A 22,078-nucleotide genomic window follows, 5' to 3' on the forward strand; every position below is an offset into this window, starting at 1 on the left:
AATGGTGTGTTAGACTAAATCAGATACAGAAGAACAGGCAAACAGACAGACAGACAGACAGTCACACATCCTAGTGGAGACTTACTTGAGGGTGCAGCGCAGACAGGGGTGGAGGCGAGTGGGGGCCCCCAGCCCTTCATGTTGTAGGCAGACACCTGCACATAGTAATAGGTCCCCTGGAACAGACAAAGACACGACATACTGTAGATACAGTCACATTTTCACGAATGAGAGAAATAGTCCGGGAAAAATGGGGGTGAACGTGGATTCGCCTGTAAAAGTTTTTTTCTCAACTGATTCTTGTAGCTTGGGGTCACCTCTTAAGGATTCAAGAGGATGACCAGTGATATCCATTGAGCATTTTCTATTATTAACCCCTTAATGCCTGAAACATGGGCTCCCATTGACTTTCTATACAGGAGGAAAATACCCAGAAAAAGATTATTTTTCGGGGTATTTAAGGAGGATCTGAGGGGTCTAACTAGGGGTTTGTCATGATGCTGAATCCATTGCAGGCATTTGTTTTGCACAAAAAACATTCCGTGGGCTAGAAATAGCCTCAGAAAACAATACACGTATGGGTGAGTATTCATGTTAGTCGGAGGCCTTAGGGTTTTTTTCTCGTGCTAATCAGTCTAAAAGTGCAAAATTTTGCACAGATGTAGCTCAGGGCATGTTCTAATGATTTAGCTAGGTCGGCGACCTTCGGGGTCACCACAACACCCACAAAACTCTGAAAAGTGATGACTCATCACTTTTCATCACTAAAGTCGATGGGAGCCCAACTTGATTTGGCCGCTGTGGCGACCCCGAATGTCGCAGACTCGGGCGCCCTAGCTAAATCATTAGAGCAAGCCCTGAGCTACATCTGTGCAAAATTTTGCACTTTTAGACTGATTAGCACGAGAGAAAAAAACCCTAAGGCCTCCGACTAACATGAATACTCACCCTTACGTGTATTGTTTTCTGAGGCTATTTCTAGCCCACGGAATGTTTTTTGTGCAAAACAAATGCCTGCAATGGATTCAGCATCATGACAAACCCCTAATTAGACCCCTCAGATCCTCCTTAAATACCCAGAAAAATAATCTTTTTCTGGGTATTTTCCTCCTCTATAGAAAGTCAATGGGAGCCCATGTTTCAGGCATTAAGGGGTTAATAATAAAAAATGCTCAATGGATATCACTGGTCATCCTCTTGAATCCTTAAGGGGTGACCCCAAGCTACAAGAATCAGTTGAGAAAAAAACTTTTACAGACGAAACCACGTTCAGCCAAAAATCACCGTTTTTTCCCCGGACTAAAAGGGAAAGTCGGAGAAGGAGATCAGCCGGAGAATCGGAGCAGCAGGAGCGGTTTTGCAGTCGCTAAATCGCACTGTTGAGCCGGAAGACAAAGCTCTCTGTCTACCGAGCAATCTTCGTTCCTACTCTCACCTATGGTCATGAAGTGTGGGTCATGACCGAAAGTATAAATAAGGTCGCAGGTACAAGCGGCCGATATGAGTTTCCTCAGACGGGTGGCTGGTATCTCCCTTAGAGATCGGGTGAGAAGTTCAGTCACCCGAGAGAGACTTGGAGTAGAACCGCTGCTCCTACACTTGGAAAGGAGTCAGCTTAGGTGGTTCGGGCATCTAGTACGGATGCCCCCCGAGCGCCTTCCTAGGAAGGTCCTCGATGCGCGTCCCACTGGGAGGAGACCCCGTGGCAGACCTACGACCAGATGGAAGGATTATATCTCCAAACTGGCTTGGGAACGCCTCGGTATACTCCCTGAGGGAGTGGAGGAAGTTGCTCAGGATAAGGAAATCTGGAGGTCTCAGTTGGAACTGTTACCCCCGCGACCCGATTCCGGATAAGCGGTTGAAGATGGATGGATGGATGGATGGATTGGGGAATCCACTCTCACTCTCATACCGTAGGTACTTTAAAAGAGTGTTTCTATGTAGCAGTATTGATACGTTTACTTAAGTAAAACACCCAAGTATGCTTTTTCCACCACTGTTGAATTCTGGGTGGGGGGGTCCCTGGAACTAAATATTTTGAGATGGGGGTCCGTGAGCCAAATACATATCATTTTGGGGGTCCTTCGCATGAAATTATTTGAGCACCACTGACATAGAAACATAGGTTTTTCAAAAACACCTTGGAAGCATTTGAAATAATAATAACTGCACAAATGTTCAAGATTTTTTTAAAATATAGCAGATCTACAAGCTTGTGAGTGAATCCTTGCACCCAGGGCCCAGGATTTGGTGCGAAGCCCCATGCCTGTGTAATGCGCGGCGGTCTCTCTCCGCCCCGTGCGCGCAGACAGCAGGCCTCGGTCTCTCCTTTCCCAGTCTGATCAATCAAAGCGGCTGCTGACACCCTCTCTGACCCCGCCTTGACCCCTGTCCCGTGACGGGGGTGGCTCCTCGCCGTGTGACAATAGGGGTCCTCGCGGGCGGGGGGGAGAGAGAGAGAGAGAGGGCTCTCTCCTCCCACGCAATAACAAACACATGCAGGCGCCCCGTTTTGAAAAAAAAGAAAAAAAAAGAAACGCCAAACATAAATCAGGGGTTTTGCAGGCTACCAAGCTGCTCCTTTTTTTAACGTCGACGGGGGCGTCTCGGCACAGTTTCGCAACTGTTGCCGCCGCTTAAAATGATGCATCGGAGCCGTGACTCGATACGCCATTAAAACCGTGTTTTCCAACGGTGCCTGTTTAAGCGGGGCCATAAGTCTTTTTACGGTCACCCTCTTCGGGGGATTGATGGTCGGTTGGGAGCTGCGCGAGGGCAACCCCGACGCGAGGAGCAGGGACGTGCTGGCCATTGGGAAAAGCGGGACAACTCCCGAACGGCCGGTTCATTATCGGCCGGTCCAGGCCGGGCCATTAGGAAAAAATTAAACTGTTTGCACAAAAGTAAAAAATGTACTGTTTGCACAAAAGTAGTGAAAACAGCAGATCTACAAGCACACAACGCCTCACACCGCGAGGCGTTGTGTGCTTGTAGATCGGCTGTTTTCACTAAATTAAATCTTTTTTTTTTTTGGACATAGGCCTACAAGTTTTCCACCCAACAACAACGAAATATAGGCCTAATTCATGTAATTGGCCCACTGGCTTGTCACTTGTCATGATCTGAAATGGCAAATCTTTGAGTAGCAGCAGCGATATAGAGAGAGATCTCTCTATAGCGCGCAATGAGGGCCTCTCCAACTCTTTTTCCCGGGCTGAATCAGGGGCCCAGCACGTCCCTGGCGAGGAGGCATAAAGAAGCAGCGGTTCGGGGGGAAATTTGGTGTTGGGATGACATCGCGGGCAGAGCGGTTCCCGCACATGTGCGAGTGATGTCAGAGGCCTTCATGTGGGGAGGTGGCCTTTCTAAATGTTGTGTTTTTCTTCTTTTCTTCTATCGGTTAAAAGACCAGAAGCTGCAGAGTGTCGCGTGTTGCTTTCCCACTCGTAAAGTCAGGTTTAGAGCGTTTAAGCCTGGGATTATTGAACGCTTTAACTATTGAAAAATAGCAGATATACAAGCTCGCAGCGCGGCACAGAGTGCCGCGCAGCGAGCTTGTAGATCTGCTATTTTTGAGAAAGTCGTGAAAATGTGTGCAAATCTTTTTTGAATATATGTATTATTAAAGCAGACGTTTGTAACTAAAATTTTGCTTCTGGGGGGGGGGGTCCCTGGAACTAAATATTTTGAGATGGGGGTCCGTGGCCAAATACATATCAGTTTGGGGGTCCTTCACGTGAAAAAAGTTTGAAAACCACTGACATAGTAGTCTCTCAAAAACAGACTAACTGAGCTCCAGTCAAGTGAAAAGGACCTTCTCTTTGACGATGGCTGGCCAGATTGCTGACAATAGAAACACAGGTTTTTTCAAGAAAACCTTAGAAGGATTCAAAAGACACTTATAGAATCGGGTCAAGATTCTAATGTTCACGATTTTTCTAAAATAGCAGATCTACAAGCTCGCAGCGCGGCTGTGAGCTTGTAGATCTGCTATGTTTCAATAGTTAAAGCATAAAATAATGATACGCAATGATGTGTACCCGTTCTAAATGGGTTAAAGCATGGCTGTATATATGGTGGTATCGTGCAGTGGTTAGGTGTTCTTTATTCTTTATTCGGATCCCCGTTAGCTTCCGTTGCCGCGGTCAGCTAGTCTTCCTGGGGTCCGCATAAAACATCACAACATAAACCAATAAGACTCCCTAATCGCCCTAATCGCGAATCGCAAAAATCGACCTGACGGTCACAACAACATACTATATTCAAACAAACAACTGACACTTGTCAGTCTAAATCTAAGTTACATTAAAATGCCAATAATACCAGTAAGACTCCCTAATCGGGAGATAAGCGACTGTCAGGTCGCATACACAAACTTTAGAAGGCAAACGTATCCAATCAGGAGGGAATAGGGGAAATGAGACAGATCCAATGTTGATGCTTTGCATGATTTTAGGCCAAAATCTGTTGAAGCAGTGTCCAAAATGTGTTTGAAGAAATCGGCCTGACGGTGGCGCTAAATGGGACAGATCCATTACGATGACATGACTCTAGACATACTGTGTACTGCTTTACGCGATTTTAGGGCAAAATCTGTAGGAGCAAAAATGTGTTTTGCAAGAATCGGGCTCATGGTGGAGCTAGAAGAAGGCCATGGGTAAAACATCATGTACCAAAACTAGATTATTCCAATTGTAACAGCATGTGGTCTATCTCATTAATATTTGTTTAAGAGATCTTTTTAAATAAGTGCTTGCTTTTGATGTGTGGGGACAAGTAACACTGTCATGGAGTGTACTATGGGAAGCATGCAATGTGGCACAATTTAACCTCATTAAATATTGGGCAATTTTTCTAAATGTTTGGAAATGTGTTTGTTTTTTGTTTGTTTAAATTTTAAAACAGTGTGAGAATAGCAGATCTACTCAAGCTTGTGTACATGGCTTGGCTATTCTCACCAGGTGCAGTACGACAAGTGCATAACCACACACAGCAACCTGTGGTTTTGCTTAGCGACGGCAGGAGAGCTTTTAACATCATGCATCATAATGTCGTTGTCGGGTGGAAACCTCGTATCTCCAAGTTTCACATTTGTATTTTCTTTCGCAAAGTAAAGCCCTGCTTCCTCGTACAAGGCCGTTGCACAAAAGTAGTGAAAACAGCAGATCTACAAGCACACAACGCCTCGCACCGCGAGGCGTTGTGTGCTTGTAGATCGGCTGTTTTCACTAGTTTAAATCATTTTTAAAATAAAAAATGCAAAACAAACGGTTTTGGACGTACAAGGTTTTCACTGGACAGCGACGATAAACATGTATTTACCTATAATCATAGAAAGCCACAAATGCGCAATGTGCTGTACATCAGGGGTCTTCAACAGGGGGTCCGGGACCCCTAGGGGTTCCTCAGAGTTACTACAGGGGGTCCTCCAAATTGTTGTGTGATAGAAACTTTTTTTATCTCCTTTTTTATATTAACCACTTGAAACCTAACGTCCATGTTCTGAGAACTTTAGCCACAAATAGCAGATCTGCAAGCTCACAACGCCTCGCAGTAGATCGGCTATTTTGGGCAAAGAGGTTTGGTGTAGAGGGGGAAAAAAAGAGCAGACTGAAAGGTCAAGTCTATTAAGTATGACGCAATATTTTATGCTTTAAATATAACAAAAATAGCAGATATACAGAGGCACATATACCGAGTGCCGCGCTGCGAGCTTGTAGATCTGCTATTTTTGAAAAATCGTGAAAATTAGAATTTTGACCCGATTCTATAAGTGTCTTTTGTATCCTTCTAAGGTTTTTGGAAAAAATATGTTTCTATGTCAGCAATCTGGCCAGCCATCGTCAAAGAAAAGGTCCTTTTCACTCTACTGGAGCTCAGTTAGTCTGTTCTTGAGAGACTACTATGTCAGTGGTTCTGAAACCTTTTCATGTGAAGGGCCCCCAAAATGATATTTATCTGGCCACAGACCCCCATCTCAAAATATCTAGTTCCAGGGACCACCCAGAAGCAAAATTTGAGTTACAAACGTTCGCTTTGAAAACACATCTATTCAAAGATTTGCACACATTTTCACGACTTTTTCAAAAATAGCAGATCTACAAGCTCGCAGCGCGGCACTCAGTGCCGCGCTGTGAGCTTGTATATCTGCTATTTTTCACTGGTTAACAAGCATTCAATAAGTCTAGGCCTAAATGGGTTAAATGGGTGGATATTCACTTCTTGCAAAAATGCTTCAATAACACTGATGGAGGTGAAGGAACCTTCCTTACACCCTCCAGAAAAACGCGATTATGCGATCGCAGAATTTCCCGCAATAATCAATAAATGCCGCTGATTATGCGGGGGCTCGCATGATTTCACAATCCCCGCATATTCACCGCATATTTCGCATATTTCCGCGGAAAATATGCGAAATATGCGGGCATCGCTTGATTTCACAATCCCCGCACTTTTTCGCATAAAAGTATAAAGTCATCGCTTCAACGTTCAATCACGTTCAGACACAAAACAGAAGCAAAAGAATGATGCGCTGTGAAACCTGTGGCTCCTCTCTCTCTCTCTCTCTCTGTGTGTGTGTGTGTGTGTGTGTGTGTGTGTGTGTGTGTGTGTGTGTGTGTGTGTGTGTGTGCGTGTGCGTGTGCGTGTGTGTGTGTGTGTGTGTGTGTGCCGTGCGATTGCGTGCACGCTGCACCGTGAGAACTGCAGGCAGACAGAGAGAGAGATGCAGGCATAATGTAGGCTATACGGTATGAGCGTTGGCCCTCGCCAACGTGACGCTACAATAACACACTCTTCCTCGGTCCTCAAACTTTAAGAAACGACAAATTAAAGTGTATCCTACTTGTTTTGAGGTCTCCATTGTACTCCGTTTGAAACGTTGCGTCGTTGCCGTTCAAAGCAAACGAGCACCTCTCCGAAAAAAAGTAGCACGCAGTATTCCATGGATGGATAGGAACAGCAATTGAATGCATAACATTTTAATCCCTTAAATCCCTTTAGAGAGAGCAAAACCACATAAATAAACCAGAGTTTTGCTTTAGCAGTGAGCTGTATCCTTAGCAATCGCATAGGCCATAGGGTAATTATTTTTGCCTTGATGTAGCCCATTAAGGTAATTAAATTGCAGATATTTGACAGAGGTTTGCTTTTTTGCCTTGAAAATAATGAAAGGCAGTCAAAAGTCTGTTTTGCATTTCTCAATTCACTCAAGGACCCTTAAATTCGTGTTTTGACTACTTTGATGACTACTTAGTGATGTTGTGAGCTTGTAGATTGTCTATTTCCAAATAGCCAGTGTACTGTATATTAAAGTGGTTTAATTAATAGTTATCAATTTTTATTATAATATGTACTGTATATACAGGTAGGCTATAAATATGTTTTTTAAGTTCCCGCATATTTCGCATAATTTCGCATTTAATCGCAACTTTCACAAGTTCCCGCATATTTCGCATAGTTTCGCATTGTCATCGCATAAATTCACACAAAAACCCCGCATAATTCACCGCATAATCAAGGATTTTTGCCCGCAAAATCAAGGATTTTAGCCCGCGTTTTTCTGGAGGGTCTACTTTAGGGTGGATCTTAAATGACCTTTTTCTGATTTTCTTGAGTCTCACCCCCCAATTATGTTCCAATGTACAAAAAACTGCTTTGGTTAAAATTTGGTTGAATTTCAAGCATATTTAGAGGTAGCTCAATCAAGTCAAAGATTGTACATTTTATTGGTCAAAATCGAATTGCACTGCAGGCACATTTAAGTTATACATTACACATTATTCTTATACTAAGCACAGAAATGATATTTTTTAAGCTTACAAATCTAAACACAAATCTGATTACATGTTTGTCATATGTCAAACCAGAATTAATGTATTGTAGGTAATAGCAAAGCAAAGAATGACAATTTGCAATTTTTCATTTAACGTGCACAATGACATGTCTTTATTGCACACTCTTCAATCATACTCACAACACACAACAAGTACACAGCCCCACTTCCTTGTTTACCCCCAAAACCCCCGAAAGTCACTGCAGTATAGCAATTCAGTAGTTACTGATCAATTAAAGTTTGTTTACGGCTATCGGGATACTTGTGCCGATAGTCCTGCACAATTTGCAGCAAGTATTGGAGTTGGGACTCATCTTTAGTAATGAGACCACAATATTCTTGTATTAGGTCAACCCCACACTCTGCATGATCATTAACAACATTCATCACCTTCACTACAGCCAGAGCTTCTTGGTAGTCCTCCCTGGGCTCCCACTCAAAGCACCTTGGAAAAAATCTTCAATGTTCTTCCTTGCAATTGTTCCAAGGTCAACAGTAATTCTCTTCATATGCCCCTGTTCACCATAAGTCGTGATTGGAAAACTTTTGAGAAGCAGCTTTAGACACCTCAGCATTTATTGATGAACCGGATACCTCGCTGCTCGAGGTATCCGGTTCAGAGCTCCAGGAGCTACCCATCATGCCCGTTGGATGGCAAAGGTTATTTATTGTATGAAGATCTGGATGTTTCATGGCCAATTCAAACTGACCTTCAGGGAAGAAAAAGCATGCATGGATTTGTGCATTTTTGCAGTTTGCAATTATGTGAAGGCATGGATGATGGCACCTGTTGCTGTCAGCGCTCCACTAAATTACTTGGCAGCTGTTAAAATCGTTGCTGGAATATTCATCGATAAATACTGAGGTGTCTAAAGCTGCTTCTCAAAAGTGTTCCAATCACTTATGGTATTTTGCTCCAGAGATTGTCGGACTTGCATTGTTTGACAGTCAAGTGAGCGCGCAAACGAAGAGGCTGATGGTGAGAGCCATGAAAGATGGAAATGGAGATCATGAACTGAGAATTACTGTTGACCTTGGAACAATTGCAAGGAAGAACATTGAAGTGCTTTTCAAAATGATGGATCTCCCAGATGACTTCCTTGACGTTGATCCCGATGAGTGGGAGCCCAGGGTAGACTACCAAGAAGCTCTGGCTGTAGTGAAGGCAATGAATGTTGTCAATGATCATGCAGAGCGTGGGGTTGACCTAATACAAGAATATTGTGGTCTCATTACTAAAGATGAGTCCCAACTCCAATACTTGCTGCAAATTGTGCAGAACCATCGGTACAAGTATCCCGATAGCCGTAAACAAACTTTAATTGATCAGTAACTACTGAATTGCTATACTGCAGTGACTTTCGGGGTTTTTGGGGGTAAACAAGGAAGTGGGGCTGTGTACTTGTTGTGTGTTGTGAGTATGATTGAAGAGTGTGCAATAAAGACATGTCATTGTGCACGTTAAATGAAAAATAGCAATTTGTCATTCTTTGCTTTGCTATTTCCTACAATACATTAATTCTGGTTTGACATATGACAAACATGTAATCAGATTTGTGTTTAGATTTGTAAGCTTAAAAAATATCATTTCTGTGCTTAGTATAAGAATAATGTGTAATGTATAACTTAAATGTGCCTGCAGTGCAATTCGATTTTGACCAATAAAATGTACAATCTTTGACTTGATTGAGCTACCTCTAAATATGCTTGAAATTCAACCAAATTTTAACCAAAGCAGTTTTTTGTACATTGGAACATAATTGGGGGGTGAGACTCAAGAAAATCTAAAAAAGGTAATTTAAGATCCACCCTAGTCTACTTCCTACTCACAGAGGAGAGTCCAGTGATGTTGCACTGTAGCAGCGTGGTGTCTTCCACAAGCATCTCCCCCAGCAACACACTGAAGCATGGAGAATAGCTCCAAGCCACTGGAAGGATGTACACACACACACACACACACACACGCACGCACGCACGCACGAACACACACACACACACACACAATCAAAAGTCAAAAAACAGCTAATAACTGCACCTTCGCCTGGACAGGATAGTCGGGGGCGTTAGGGATATTTCGTGCTATATTAGTCTAAAAGCGCCAAATTTTGCACAGATGTAGCCCAGGGCATGCGCTAATGATTTAGCTAGGGCGCCCGAGTAGGTGACCTTCGGGGTCGCCACAGCAGCCAAATCAAGTTGGGCTCCCATTGACTTTCTATACAGGAGGAAAATATCCAGAAAAGAATCTGCTTTAGGGGTTTGTCATGATGCTGAATCCATTGCAAGCATTTGTCTTGCACAAAAAAACATTCCTTGGCCTATAAATGGCCCAAGAAAATGCCCACAAAATGGTGAAAAGTGATGACTCATCACTTTTCATCACTAAACCATTGTTTTCTGGGGCCATGTATAGCCCAAGGAATGTCTTTTGTGCAAAACAAATGCTCGCAATGGATTTTTTTTCCTGGGTATTTTCCTCCTGCATAGAAAGTGGCCAACTTGATTTGGCCGCTGTGGCGACCCCGAAGGTCGCCGACTCGGGCGCCCTAGCTAAATCATTAGAGCAAGCCCTGGGCTACATCTGTGCAAAATTTGGCGCTTTTAGACTAATATAGCGTGAAATGGCCATGTTATCTCCCTAACGCCCCCTATAGGAGGTTCATTTCACATTTTAGAACAAACAGCTTGATATGAAAAGTGCATTAAACAAACAAACAAATACATAAATAAGCGAATACTTAAGAACAAAGTATTCAAAATAACAATGTATTCACAAAAGAAGCTATATGGATTGCAGCTTTGACGATGCTAACGTGTCCGTACCTTTGTACTTGGTGACGACTGCAGAGTTGACACTGAGAGGCTCGTGGAAGTCCAGCCTGAGACTGGTGCTGCTGCTGACAGACAGACGGACAGCACTGGGGGCGTCTGGGGGGTCTGGGGGGTGGGGGGGGACAGACAGAGGTTAGGCTAATTCAGGGACGTGCTGGGCCCCTGATTCAGCCCGGGAAAAAGAGTTGGAGAGGCCCTCATTGCGCGCTATAGAGAGAGATCTCTCTCTATAGCGCTGCTGCTACTCAAAGATTTGCCATTTCAGATCATGACGAGTGACAAGCCAGTGGGCCAATTACATGAGTTATATTTCGTCGTTGTCGGGTGGAAACCTTGTATGTCCAAAACCTTTTGTTTTGTATTTATCATTTAAAAAAATGATTTAAACTAGTGAAAACAGACGACCTACAAGCACACAACGCCTCGCACCGCGAGGCGTTGTGTGCTTGTAGATCTGCTGTTTTCACTACTTTTGTGCAAACAGTTACATTTTTACTTTTGTGCAAACGGTTTATTTTTTTCCTAATGGCCGGCCTGGACCGGCCGGGAATGAACCGGCCGCTTGGGAGTTGTCCCGCTTTTCCCAATGGCCAGCACGTCCCTGGGCTAATTTCAAAATGTTTGCATTCATCGTGACCCCAAATTCATAATGAAGCATAGCGACCAGGGGCGTCGCACCAAATTCTGGGCCCTGGGTACAAGGATTCACTGCGGGCCCCCACATGAAAGTTCTTCATAGGGGAGGGGGTTTACCCCATTTAGACTGGGAACGCATTATTACACATGCTTTAACTATTGAAAAATAGCAGATATACAAGCTCACAGCGCGGCACCAAGTGCTTGTATATCTGCTATTTTTGAAAAATCGTGAAAATTTGTTTTTTGAAAAACCTATGTTTCTATGTCAGCGGTGCTCAAACCTTTTCATGTGAAGGACCCCCAAAATGATGTTTTTTTTACCACAGACCCCCATCTCAAAATATTTAGTTCCAGGGACCCCCCAGAAGCAAAATTTGAGTTACAAATGTTCGCTTAAAAAATACATATATTCAAAGATTTGCACACATTTTCACGACAAAAATAGCAGATCTACAAGCTAAATTATAAAATAATTAAGGCCCCTCCACTTTTGGGCAAGTAACTTTTTTCTTTTAGTTTTTTCTCCTCCATCTGCTGTTTTTTTAACGCAGCAGATCTGAGGAATGCCACCATACTGTATCTGGACGCCTGAGAAAAAGTCCAATAAGACACAGTTTTGGCCCATAAAATAGCATGAGTATGTGGAATAATAAAGGAGAGAACTCGCATCAAAGTCCAGACTGATTCTGGTGGAAGGGAGGAGCATAGGGTTGGGAAGGGGGGGGGGGGGGGGGCTGTCTAGTACCCGCCACCACGAGTGTCAAGAAACGCCTGTAAAACGGTTAAAGAGGGTGTTACACACACATACGGACGCACGCGCACACACGCACACCCTAGACACATTCCCTTACACATTCAGAAGCGTCATGCAGCCGCATGACGGTCCAGTGGTGTAAAGTAGCTAAGTATATGTACTTAAGAAATAAACTTAAGTACACTTTTGAGCTATTTGTACTTTACTTTAGTGTTTCCAATTTCCAAAACTTTTACTTACTGAAAACTTTAGCTACTAGTTACTTTGCAGGGATAAATTATAATGGCCGGGACGGGTTTCCCAAAGTGATTTTAGCCCCTCGTAGCTCACGCATGGTCGTAGAGACCTAGACATGACATGACGCTTGCTCACGACCGTCATGTTCCCGGGTTTACATGGGTTCGGGCAGAGTGACTTATTTTTCCAATACTGATGACGGAGCGTGGATGTAAACGGGCACACACACACACACACACACACACACACACACACACACACACACACACACACACACACACACACACACACACACACACACACACACACACACACACACACACACACGCACACACACAGAGCCCCAGGCGTGCCAACATGGAAGCCATTAGCAGTTCAGCCCCAGACAGAGTGACACAGAATGAAGAAGAAAAGAAAAAATGTACGTAAATCAAGGCGACAACCCGGGAACGATCAGCGTGCCATGCTGCCCTTCAGCGCGTGGTCTGCAGACGCACGCACGCACGCACGCACGCACGCACGCTCAACCACCTAAGCCCCAAACCGTTGCTGTCGGGCAGAAACCGCCAAAAAATGCGGATCTACAAGCTTGCAGATCTTTTTTTTTTTTTTTTTGTAAATTAATTAACGTCCTACTTGATCGTTCTACAGAGCGTGACACAAAAGCACAGTTTTGGAGCTTTGCTATTTTTTTATTTGAATCCTGAAAAATGACGGTTTTCCACGATATAGTCGATATAACTTGTTTGACCGAGGTCCCCCAAGGCTCTTCGCCAGGCCTGCTCCTTTTTTTTGACCCTCAGTGATTGAACAGGAACAACATTAAATGGATAGTTTTTTGTCAAATACGTATGCCAATAATTTGACGACCAGCAGTGGTTCCCTGTGGAGAGGGCTCTATTATGATCCAGGTCAGGGCCGGATCTCCCCATAGGCAAGGGGGGGCATTGCCCCCCTAAATGCCCTGTCTGCCCCACCAAACAAGATGGCATGAAAAAATAAAAATAAAAATATATATATATATATTTTTTTTCTTTTTTATATTATGCTACAGCTGTCGCACCACCAAAACCAACACCATTTCATTATATATACATTTTAAAAACTCTGATCGCCAATGCCATCTCTCTCCCTCTCTGCACCTCGAAATAAGTAAAACAAATAATAATGTTCCAGCCAGGCCAGCAGCTCCGCCCCCGATATGCGTTGAATGCGTAGGAGGGAACAGCAGTCAGTCTCGTCTCGACAGACAAGTACACACACCACTTCTGGTTGCCAACTAACTTCAGTTTTGTCCAGCGCATTAAGGAACTAATCGAGAGAAGGAACAGTTTGTTTTTTAGTTGTGTTTGCAGCTTGTTTCACTTTAACTTCTGTTCTCTTTCTCTGGCTCTTTCGGTCAATATGCGTCGATTTCTGGTTTCTAAACCTCGCGACGCGAGTAGCACTGCTGCTACGGCTCCAGTCAGTCCAGAGGCAGGCTCCGAGCCGTCGTCGACTCGGGGTACAGCTGCTCCTCAACCCGACCCAAACCCTAACCCCCAATTGAGTTCCACAAGCACGGCAACAAGCTGAAAGCGTCGCCGTTCGCAACGCAGCAGCGGCCGCCGATTATCGATAACAGCACACAGGGAGCAGGAGGTGCTGCTCCTCGACCCGACCCAAACCCTAAGCACGGCAACACAAGCTGAAAGCGTCGCCGTTCGCAACGCACTCAGCAGCGGCCGCCGATAGCAGCACGCAGCCGCAGGGAGGTAGACCTGCTGCTCCTCGACCCGATCCATTGAGTTCCACAACCACCGCAACACAGCCTGAAAGCTTCGCCGTACACGACGCAGCAGTGGCCGCTGCTAACAGCACTGGCTTAAGCACAACAGCACCATCACAGCCCGCTAATCTTGTGTTTCCAAAACGTCATTTTGGCAAGACAGCACGCGCATTCAGCCCGGGCTGGTACCGTGGAAGACCATGGCTGGAATATCCAGTGAAGCTAGATGCGTGCTTTTGTTTTCCTTGTCGCAAATTTGGAGGAAATAATGTCATTGTCTGTCTAGTGTCATATCAGTCTGTCTGTCTGTCTGTCTATCTAGTGCAGGGGTTCCCAAACTTTTTTGTCTCAGGGCACCCCATAAATATTTTTTTAATCCGAGGCACCCCTACATTATAATTTTCACTCCCAGCACCTTATATTTATAACATATCGTTGTTGTTGTTGTTGGGTAGAAACCTTGTATGTCCAAAACCGTTCGTTTTGTATTTATCATCTATTTATTTATCTATAAAATGTACTAAACTAGTGAAAACAGCAGATCTACAAGCACACAACGCCTCGCATTGTGTGCTTGTAGATCGGCTGTTTTCACTAGTTTTGTGCTACAGTCTTGTATGATGAAGCAGGGCTTTGCTTTAGCAAAAGTACACATTTGAAACTTGGAGATACAAGGTTTCTGCCCGTCAGTGACGATATTTTAGGGATTATGTTGCGAGGAAAACGTTGAGATAACAGCCATTTTGGTTAGAACTGACTGAAAATAACGTTGTACTTCAAGTTTAAAATGATACTAAATATTTTTTCAAGTGTCAGAATAAATTCCAAATATTATCAAATGATCTCGCGGCACCCCTGGACTGCCGTCGCGGCACCCCGGGGTGCCCCGTCACCCACTTTGAAAACCCCTGATCTAGTGTCATATCAGTGTATCAATCTATCCAGACCAGTATCATATTTATCATCCATCTAGTGTCATATCAGTGTATCAATCAATCTATCCAGTATCATATTTATCATCCATCTAGTGTCATATCAGTGTATCAATCCATCCATCCAGTATCATATCTATCATCTATCAAGTGTCATATCAGTGTATCAATCTATATCTATATCAGTTAATAGTATCATTTGCATTCATCTTTGTCAATCACATCAGTTTATATAGCTATCACACCAGTAACATGTCTGTCTTTTGTTTATCACATTATTTATCATTTCCTTAACCTTTTGTTGTTGTTTTTTGTGTTTTTTCTTTTTTTTTTTTTTTTTTTTTACTTTTTTGTGTATTTTATTTCTTAAGTTCTGTGACTTGTACTGTACACAGCATGGTGTGTCATTGGTATAAGTGTGCCAAAATGCATAGGTTTTTATGCATTTCTGGCGTTATGACCCCCTAAAAAGGTTGCCCCCCTGGCATTTCCTCTCGCCCCACCTACTACTAGAGCTTACATCCGGCCCTGATCCAGGTCTTATGCCTTATGCCTTAACTTCTTTGCCTTTTTTTTTTTTACTATTTTGAAAAACATTTTTAAATACTTCAAATGCTGATCTACATCTGCACGTTGTGAGCTTGCAGATCAGCTATTTGAAATATTTAAAAAAAAAATATGTATATATAGTAAAAAAAGGCAAAGAAGTTAAGGCATAAGGCATAAGACCTGGATCATAATAGAGCCGAGAGTCTCCTCAAATTATTGTCTTAGGAATGCGACAAAAACTAAACTAAAGTCTTGCCCAAGGACTCTTCGACACCAATCTCAGGGGCAGCCCGGAATCGAACTGGGAACCCTTTAGGAACCCTTCCGGGTTCCAATGACGGTTTCTCTACCCCTGACCCACTGTCGCCCCTAAATACAATGGATTTAATATTGGCAATTAATCACGATTATTTATGGAAACTGTAATGATATGAGCAGCAAATATTTGCCTGCTTGATTGCTAATGCCTGTTTTGATCAGTGCATCGTGGTTTGACTAGTAATGCCTGCCCAGCCAACAGAGCATGCGCCAGTGTTGCATAACCAGTCTTGTCAGAAAGCCCGCGAGTAAACACACTGTTGTTGTCATTGTTGTTGCCTCTCCTGTAAAGTGCTCATATTATTTCATACCAGTAAAGAACGTCTACTCTTTCAAAACAACGTGACTTCTTGAAGGAACCCACAAACACAAAATAATACAGAAACCTCTGGCATCCATCGTGTTAATGGGTCAACGGTAGGGGTGTAACGATACATTTTAATAGCGATTCGATACATATCACGATACATGGTTGACGATACGATACATGGAAGATATTGGTTCATTCATGGCGATGCGATACAATTCGATTTAATTATTTAAAATCGATATAGTAACTATTTAGCAAAGAAATTAAATCTGTGTGAAAGGTGTGGATAGTGCAGGTTTTTAAGGGAAACGTGTATTATTATGGATATAAATAAGTAAACACAGTGATTTTCTGCCAAATACATGGACATTGTATATTGACAAACCAGCACCTTGACATGAACCCAGAGATTACACACATTTATCGATAGACCAGTGTAGCTATATGTAAAGGAAAAGTAATTAAACCCCTCCTTTTAAAATTTTCTTCTTGAAAATGCTAAATAGAATGCACAAGTAGGCAGTATCGATACAATCGATTCTTTGCACTGCCGACTCGATACGATACAAAATAAAACGATACGATACGATTTTAGCTGTTTTCATTTTGATATACTTCGATTTTAAAAACGATATTTAGATACAGTTACTATATCGCTACACCCCTAGTCAACGGGTCAAAACAAAGGATGTGTTTGGATGGATGGATGGATGGATGGATGGATGGACGGCTGGATGGGAGGGTGTCTTACTGGCGTGCTCGAAGCCCGTCTGCATGCGGCGGAAGAGCCGCAGCCTCCACTCCCAGGCCTTCAGCTGCCGCTCGCCGTGCTCCGAGGCCTCTCGCTCCCCGGGGGCGGCGGGAGCCTCGCCGCTCCCCTGCGCCTGCAGCTCGCCCACCCGCTGCTCCGCCTCGCGCACCAGCGTGGCCAGGTGGAGCGCCCGGCCCTCCAGACTCACGACTGGGGAGACAGAGAGAGAGAGATGTAGACCCGTCAATATCGTTGTTGTCGTGTGGAAACCTTGTATGTTCAAAACCGTTTTTTATCTACAAGGACAAGGACGGCATAGCCTCTCCCATTGCCATTCCAGCACGTTATGCAAATTTCTGTGGTGAAAACACAGCTTTTTAAGTCTTAAGTGTGGTTAAAGGGATATTTCACTTTCAAAATAACTTTTTGTCATTTTATCGTCTAATCTTTTATTGTATTTAATCAAATTTATTTCCCCAAAAGATTAATAGAAATCAATGAAATGTTTCATCGAAAAAAAAAACATGGCCAGCTCACGTATTCGGAGGGTGTCAGGAGTCACCAGAAAAAAAGTGGTTGTGATGTGTTTTAATTGAATCTATCATGGTTAAAATGGAGTTTGTATAGGAGGGTCCTGGAAGGGGGAAAATGAATATCAAATATCTAAATGCTCAATGAAAAAAATCTAAAACTGTCCTGGGTGTTCCCAAAAGCCTGATTAGATGATAGCAATCCTATTGCTTAACCAAAAAGATGCCCTACATTTGCAATGCAAAGGGCCAAAAGGACATTGAATGTGTCAGTCAGTGCAGGCCAGGAACTAGCCTACTGTATGTTAGTGAGCAGACGCAGCAACATGGGCAGCTGCTTACAGCAGGTCATTGTGGTGAAGTGTGTCCTTGTAAAAAAAAAAAAATCTCACACCGCATGTGTATCATGCTGTCATGGAAAACCCACGTTACTGCAATTTCTTTCCTTTACTGCAAATGGTCTTCCTCCTTTTATGGGCCGAATTGAAAGTTTACGCGGTCATCTTGGTTGTTGAGCGAGTTTCAAGACACTTTGGGTGCACTGCTAGACACTTGGTTTGTTTTTTGTGATTAGAGTACCAAAGAATAGCTGATCTACAAGCTCACAATCGTCACATCGGCTCTTTCTGCTACTTTTGAAACTTTTTGAAACTTTTTGAAAGTGAGAGCGCTTACATATTTCTGTGGGATTTATAAATATTGCACCAGTGAAAAAGAGCTTAATTAAATACTAACTACACTGATGGAACACATGTAATTTCTTCCTGAAAAGTTGGCCTATCAGTTTGGGGATTCTGCCCATAAGAGCAATGATATGCCATGCGGTAGTAGCGTAGCACTACATTCTGTCTACAAGCATATACAAGCTTGTAGATCGGCTATTTTCGGCTAAGAGGTTTGGTGTAGAGGGGAAAAAAGAGCACACTACGTACAGAGTGAAAGGTCAAGTTTATTAAGTATTGATGGTTCAAGTGGTTAAATATCTGAAAACACAAATTGACATGAATCCAAAATGCACTGATGATTGTGCTGTCAAACGATTAAGCTATAGTATATGGAATCCATGAAAAGATTGACAGGGTCCCTGCTTCATCTCTCTTTCAACTAAGGGGTCCTTGGCCTGAAAACGTAGAAGACCCCTGCTCTCTAGGTTAAATGAACACCACAGACTTCACTGGGTGGTTGAAAGCAGTCCAAGGAAACTTTGGCAAACAAATATAAGCTAAGATTTTGTTCTTTCTTTCTGTTTTAATCACAAGGGATTCTTGGCCGAAGGGCGGAATACATGTTTTCCCCCCCGGGCGCTCGCTCGAGCGACGCACGCGCCTCTGCTAGCGTTACCGCGAAGAGACGCTTTCCCTCCATGACTCCGCGCGAGAATCGTTTTAACAGGCCAATCTCTTTAATGACTTTGTTTGTCGTGGAGCTCAGGCAAATTCCTCAATAAACTTAATTTAACTGTTCAGTCCCTCGTTAGAGGTGACATCACAGGGAAGAAAATGACATGGGGCAATGAAGGGAGAGCAGAGAGAGAGAGAGAGAGAGAGAGAGAGAGAGAGAGAGAGAGAGAGAGAGAGAGAGAGAGAGAGAGAGGGTTTTGAGAACGGGTCATGTGTGTGGTTATAAAGGAACCCATAATGGTGGGAACATGCACAAGCGTGATTCACAACTGGTGTCGTAAAACCGCTTCGCCTGCAAAACCCAATTTGTATTTTGAACCTATTTCAGCACCACAAACAACCTCTTAAAATGACCTCGACTCTCCCGCGAGTCACAGTCACGGTGGCTTTGACGCGGTACATACTGAAGACCTCTTCCCCACCTCTACAGAGCGTTTATATCGTACGTTTCAGGGACGTGCTGGCCATTGGGATAAGCGGCACAACTCCCGAACGGCCGTTTCATTCCCGGCCTGGACCAGGCCGGCCATTAGGAAAATATTTAACCGTTTGCACAAAACTAAAAAATAACTGTTTGCCCAAAAGTAGTGAAAACAGCAGATCTACAAGCACACAACGCCTCGCGGTGCGAGGCGTTGTGTGCTTGTAGATCGGCTGTTTTCACTAGTGGCATGATAGGTCAACTCATCTGTGTTCTATCCGTCTGTCGTTCAATGTTATATGAGATACTTAAATGGTCTTTTCTAGGATCTCCTTTTAGTAGACCTTGTACCAGTGAACTGTACCGTCATGAAACTGTACTTTTTCCTATGCAAACTTCTTCTAATAAAGTCTTCAATCAAATCAATCAATCAATCAAAGCAGGCAGAGACACACAGCGTTGGCGGTGGTACACTTCAATGGTTCTCAACTCGATTGTGTTCCCAACTAAGTTCTTATTTAGCGGTATCACAAAAAACTCAATTTCCCTTGATCCTTTGGGAGATGATGTCATCAGGAAGGGGAATCCTCTGTTAGCTTCAATGCAATCCTCGGCAGTAAAATGGCTTAATCTCGGAAATGTATCTCCAGATCGCATCGATAGATGGTATGCGCGTGGCGTCATCATCATCATACCCAGAAGTTATGCGGGAACGCCTACTGGTGTGGCAAAAAAACTACTTTCTGGCCTTGACAGCCCATAAATCCAATCAGAAAAGTCTGATTGCATAAAATGACTTTAACAACGTTAAACTCACCTCGCCCCTCGATTTGCCATTCACTTTATTCATACCCTCTATTGTCGGGAAACGCATTTTTTCACCGGGCCGTAACCAAGCGACGGATAGTCGCGGTAACAATCTTTCTTTTCCGGGTGAAAGAAGACGTTCGACCAATGTTTCAACTGCGTGAATTTGCACTACGTGGACATGCTCCCGTGCAGGGTCTTCAAAATCAGGTACAACCAATGGAAAAACCCTGGCACACAGGGGCGTCAATTGGGTATGACAGGGGTATGCAGCTGCCATACCCTGGATCCAGAGGGGAAAATAAAAGTTACCTTTAAATATAAATCCATGAATGTCTCTTTTTCCATCTGTATTATCTTGTTAAATTACAGTAAAATAACTACAAAATTTTACAAAATGGTCACTTTAACTAGTTCACAGCCAAATCGCCTTCCATCGCCATTTTGAGGAGGGTGAGGCAGCCAGATCGCCAAACGTCGCCTTGGGGATCATTTTCTGATCATTTTGGTATTTTTTTGACATTTTTTGAGCTATAAATGACCTTTCTAGCTTAATTTTAGTCTAAAGTTACATATTCGAAGGAAGTGACATCATCGATGACGTAACCCGGAAGTCGTTCGGCCATAACATAGAATGGGCCTTTTTACAGCATTGAATGTTGACGTTTTTCTTATCAAACTTTACCATTTTTAGACCGATTTTCATTCGGAAAAAAATGGCTGGACTGACAGATTGGTCACTCAAGAGCAAAAACGAGTGTAAATGGCGTGCGCACGACGTTCGGATCGTGTTTTATAGCTCCCGTAAGGCGGACCGGGAGACATAATGGCCGCCAATGGGCGCCGCCATTATGGGTCTACTGCTGTCCACTCGCTAGTCCAGACTCTAGGAGATTATCGTTGGGCACACTCTAGTGGATAGTACTAGTACTACATTCTTCAACAATATGATCCCTGTTGGGTTAGATTAAAGCTAACTTGGAAATTAATAAAATTCCTGGCAGTATAGGCGCACAAGCCTATTGTAAATGGCTGGGAGAGACAAGGTATTGTGGCACGTTTACTAACATGCCAAGTTTGGCTGCACTTGAACAACCATTCCAGGCTGCCATATCCAGCCCAAGAAACCGTAGAAACGGGGGGAAATAGAATGTATTTCTTAAGGTATGGCAACATGACTGGTGTCTTGCACGCCCGTGCAAGACACCAGTCATGTTGCCATACCTTAGCTTTTTTCTGAACTGACGCCACTGCTGGCGCAAGCTATCTAAATAATTAATGATATAGCACTAAAAATATGTTAATCAGAGCGCCAGATAAGTGAATTGAAAATGCCACGCAAGACGCCTCAGGGCGCTTCGAGGACACCAGCATCGGCGGAGCTCTTCCGCGGTGGTGGCTGTGGTCTTTCTTGGGAGTGTTTGGGGTTGCTGTGTGTCTGTGTTTAGTCTGTGGGGTCTGGTGTGTTTGTTCGTTGGGAGATTCCACTGTGGAGCGCTGGATTCCACTGTTGACAGAGTGCTTAAAGCTCCGTGTCCAAATGTCTGTCCGGGTGTTTGATTGTGCAGCTTTACTAAGCGTCTCTTTAGTAGCCGTCAGCTTCTCTTTGAATTCAGAGAGTGGGGCCTGCCATTAATTATTGTTCCCCTTTCATTTGAGTCATTTGTTTTAACTTAACTACTGGTGGGTTTTTTTTGGGGGGGGGGGGGCTTTTTCCACTTGTTTAAGAGAGGTCATCTGGTGAATTTGTTGTAGGGCTAATAGGTCACAAAACACTTGAACCATATCGTCGTTGTCGGGTGGAAACCTCGTATCTCCAAGTTTCAAATGTGTACGTTCTTTCGCAAAGTAAAGCCCTGTTTCATCATACAAGGCCGTCGCACAAAAGTAGTGAAAACAGCTGATCTACAAGCACACAACGCCTCGCCGTGCGAGGCGTTGTGTGCTTGTAGATGGCTGTTTTCACTAGTTTAAATCATTTTTAAAATGATAA

General features: G+C 43.6%; 1 protein-coding gene across 1 annotated transcript in view; it reads right to left on the reverse strand.

Annotated features, from left to right (window-relative positions):
• The window catches only part of ankfn1b (ankyrin repeat and fibronectin type III domain containing 1b), a gene marked incomplete at both ends in the record, with an annotated part of 375,118 nt that overhangs the window by 55,898 nt on the left and 297,142 nt on the right, over positions 1–22,078 (reverse strand). Inside the window, 4 exon segments of the mRNA XM_080747475.1 lie at positions 86–176; positions 9,668–9,765; positions 10,661–10,774; positions 16,928–17,137. Coding sequence (XP_080603601.1) covers positions 86–176; positions 9,668–9,765; positions 10,661–10,774; positions 16,928–17,137 — 513 coding nt within the window.

Source organism: Nannobrachium achirus (genome assembly GCF_963921795.1).
Source record: "Nannobrachium achirus genome assembly, chromosome: 18".
Taxonomy (NCBI): domain Eukaryota; kingdom Metazoa; phylum Chordata; class Actinopteri; order Myctophiformes; family Myctophidae; genus Nannobrachium; species Nannobrachium achirus.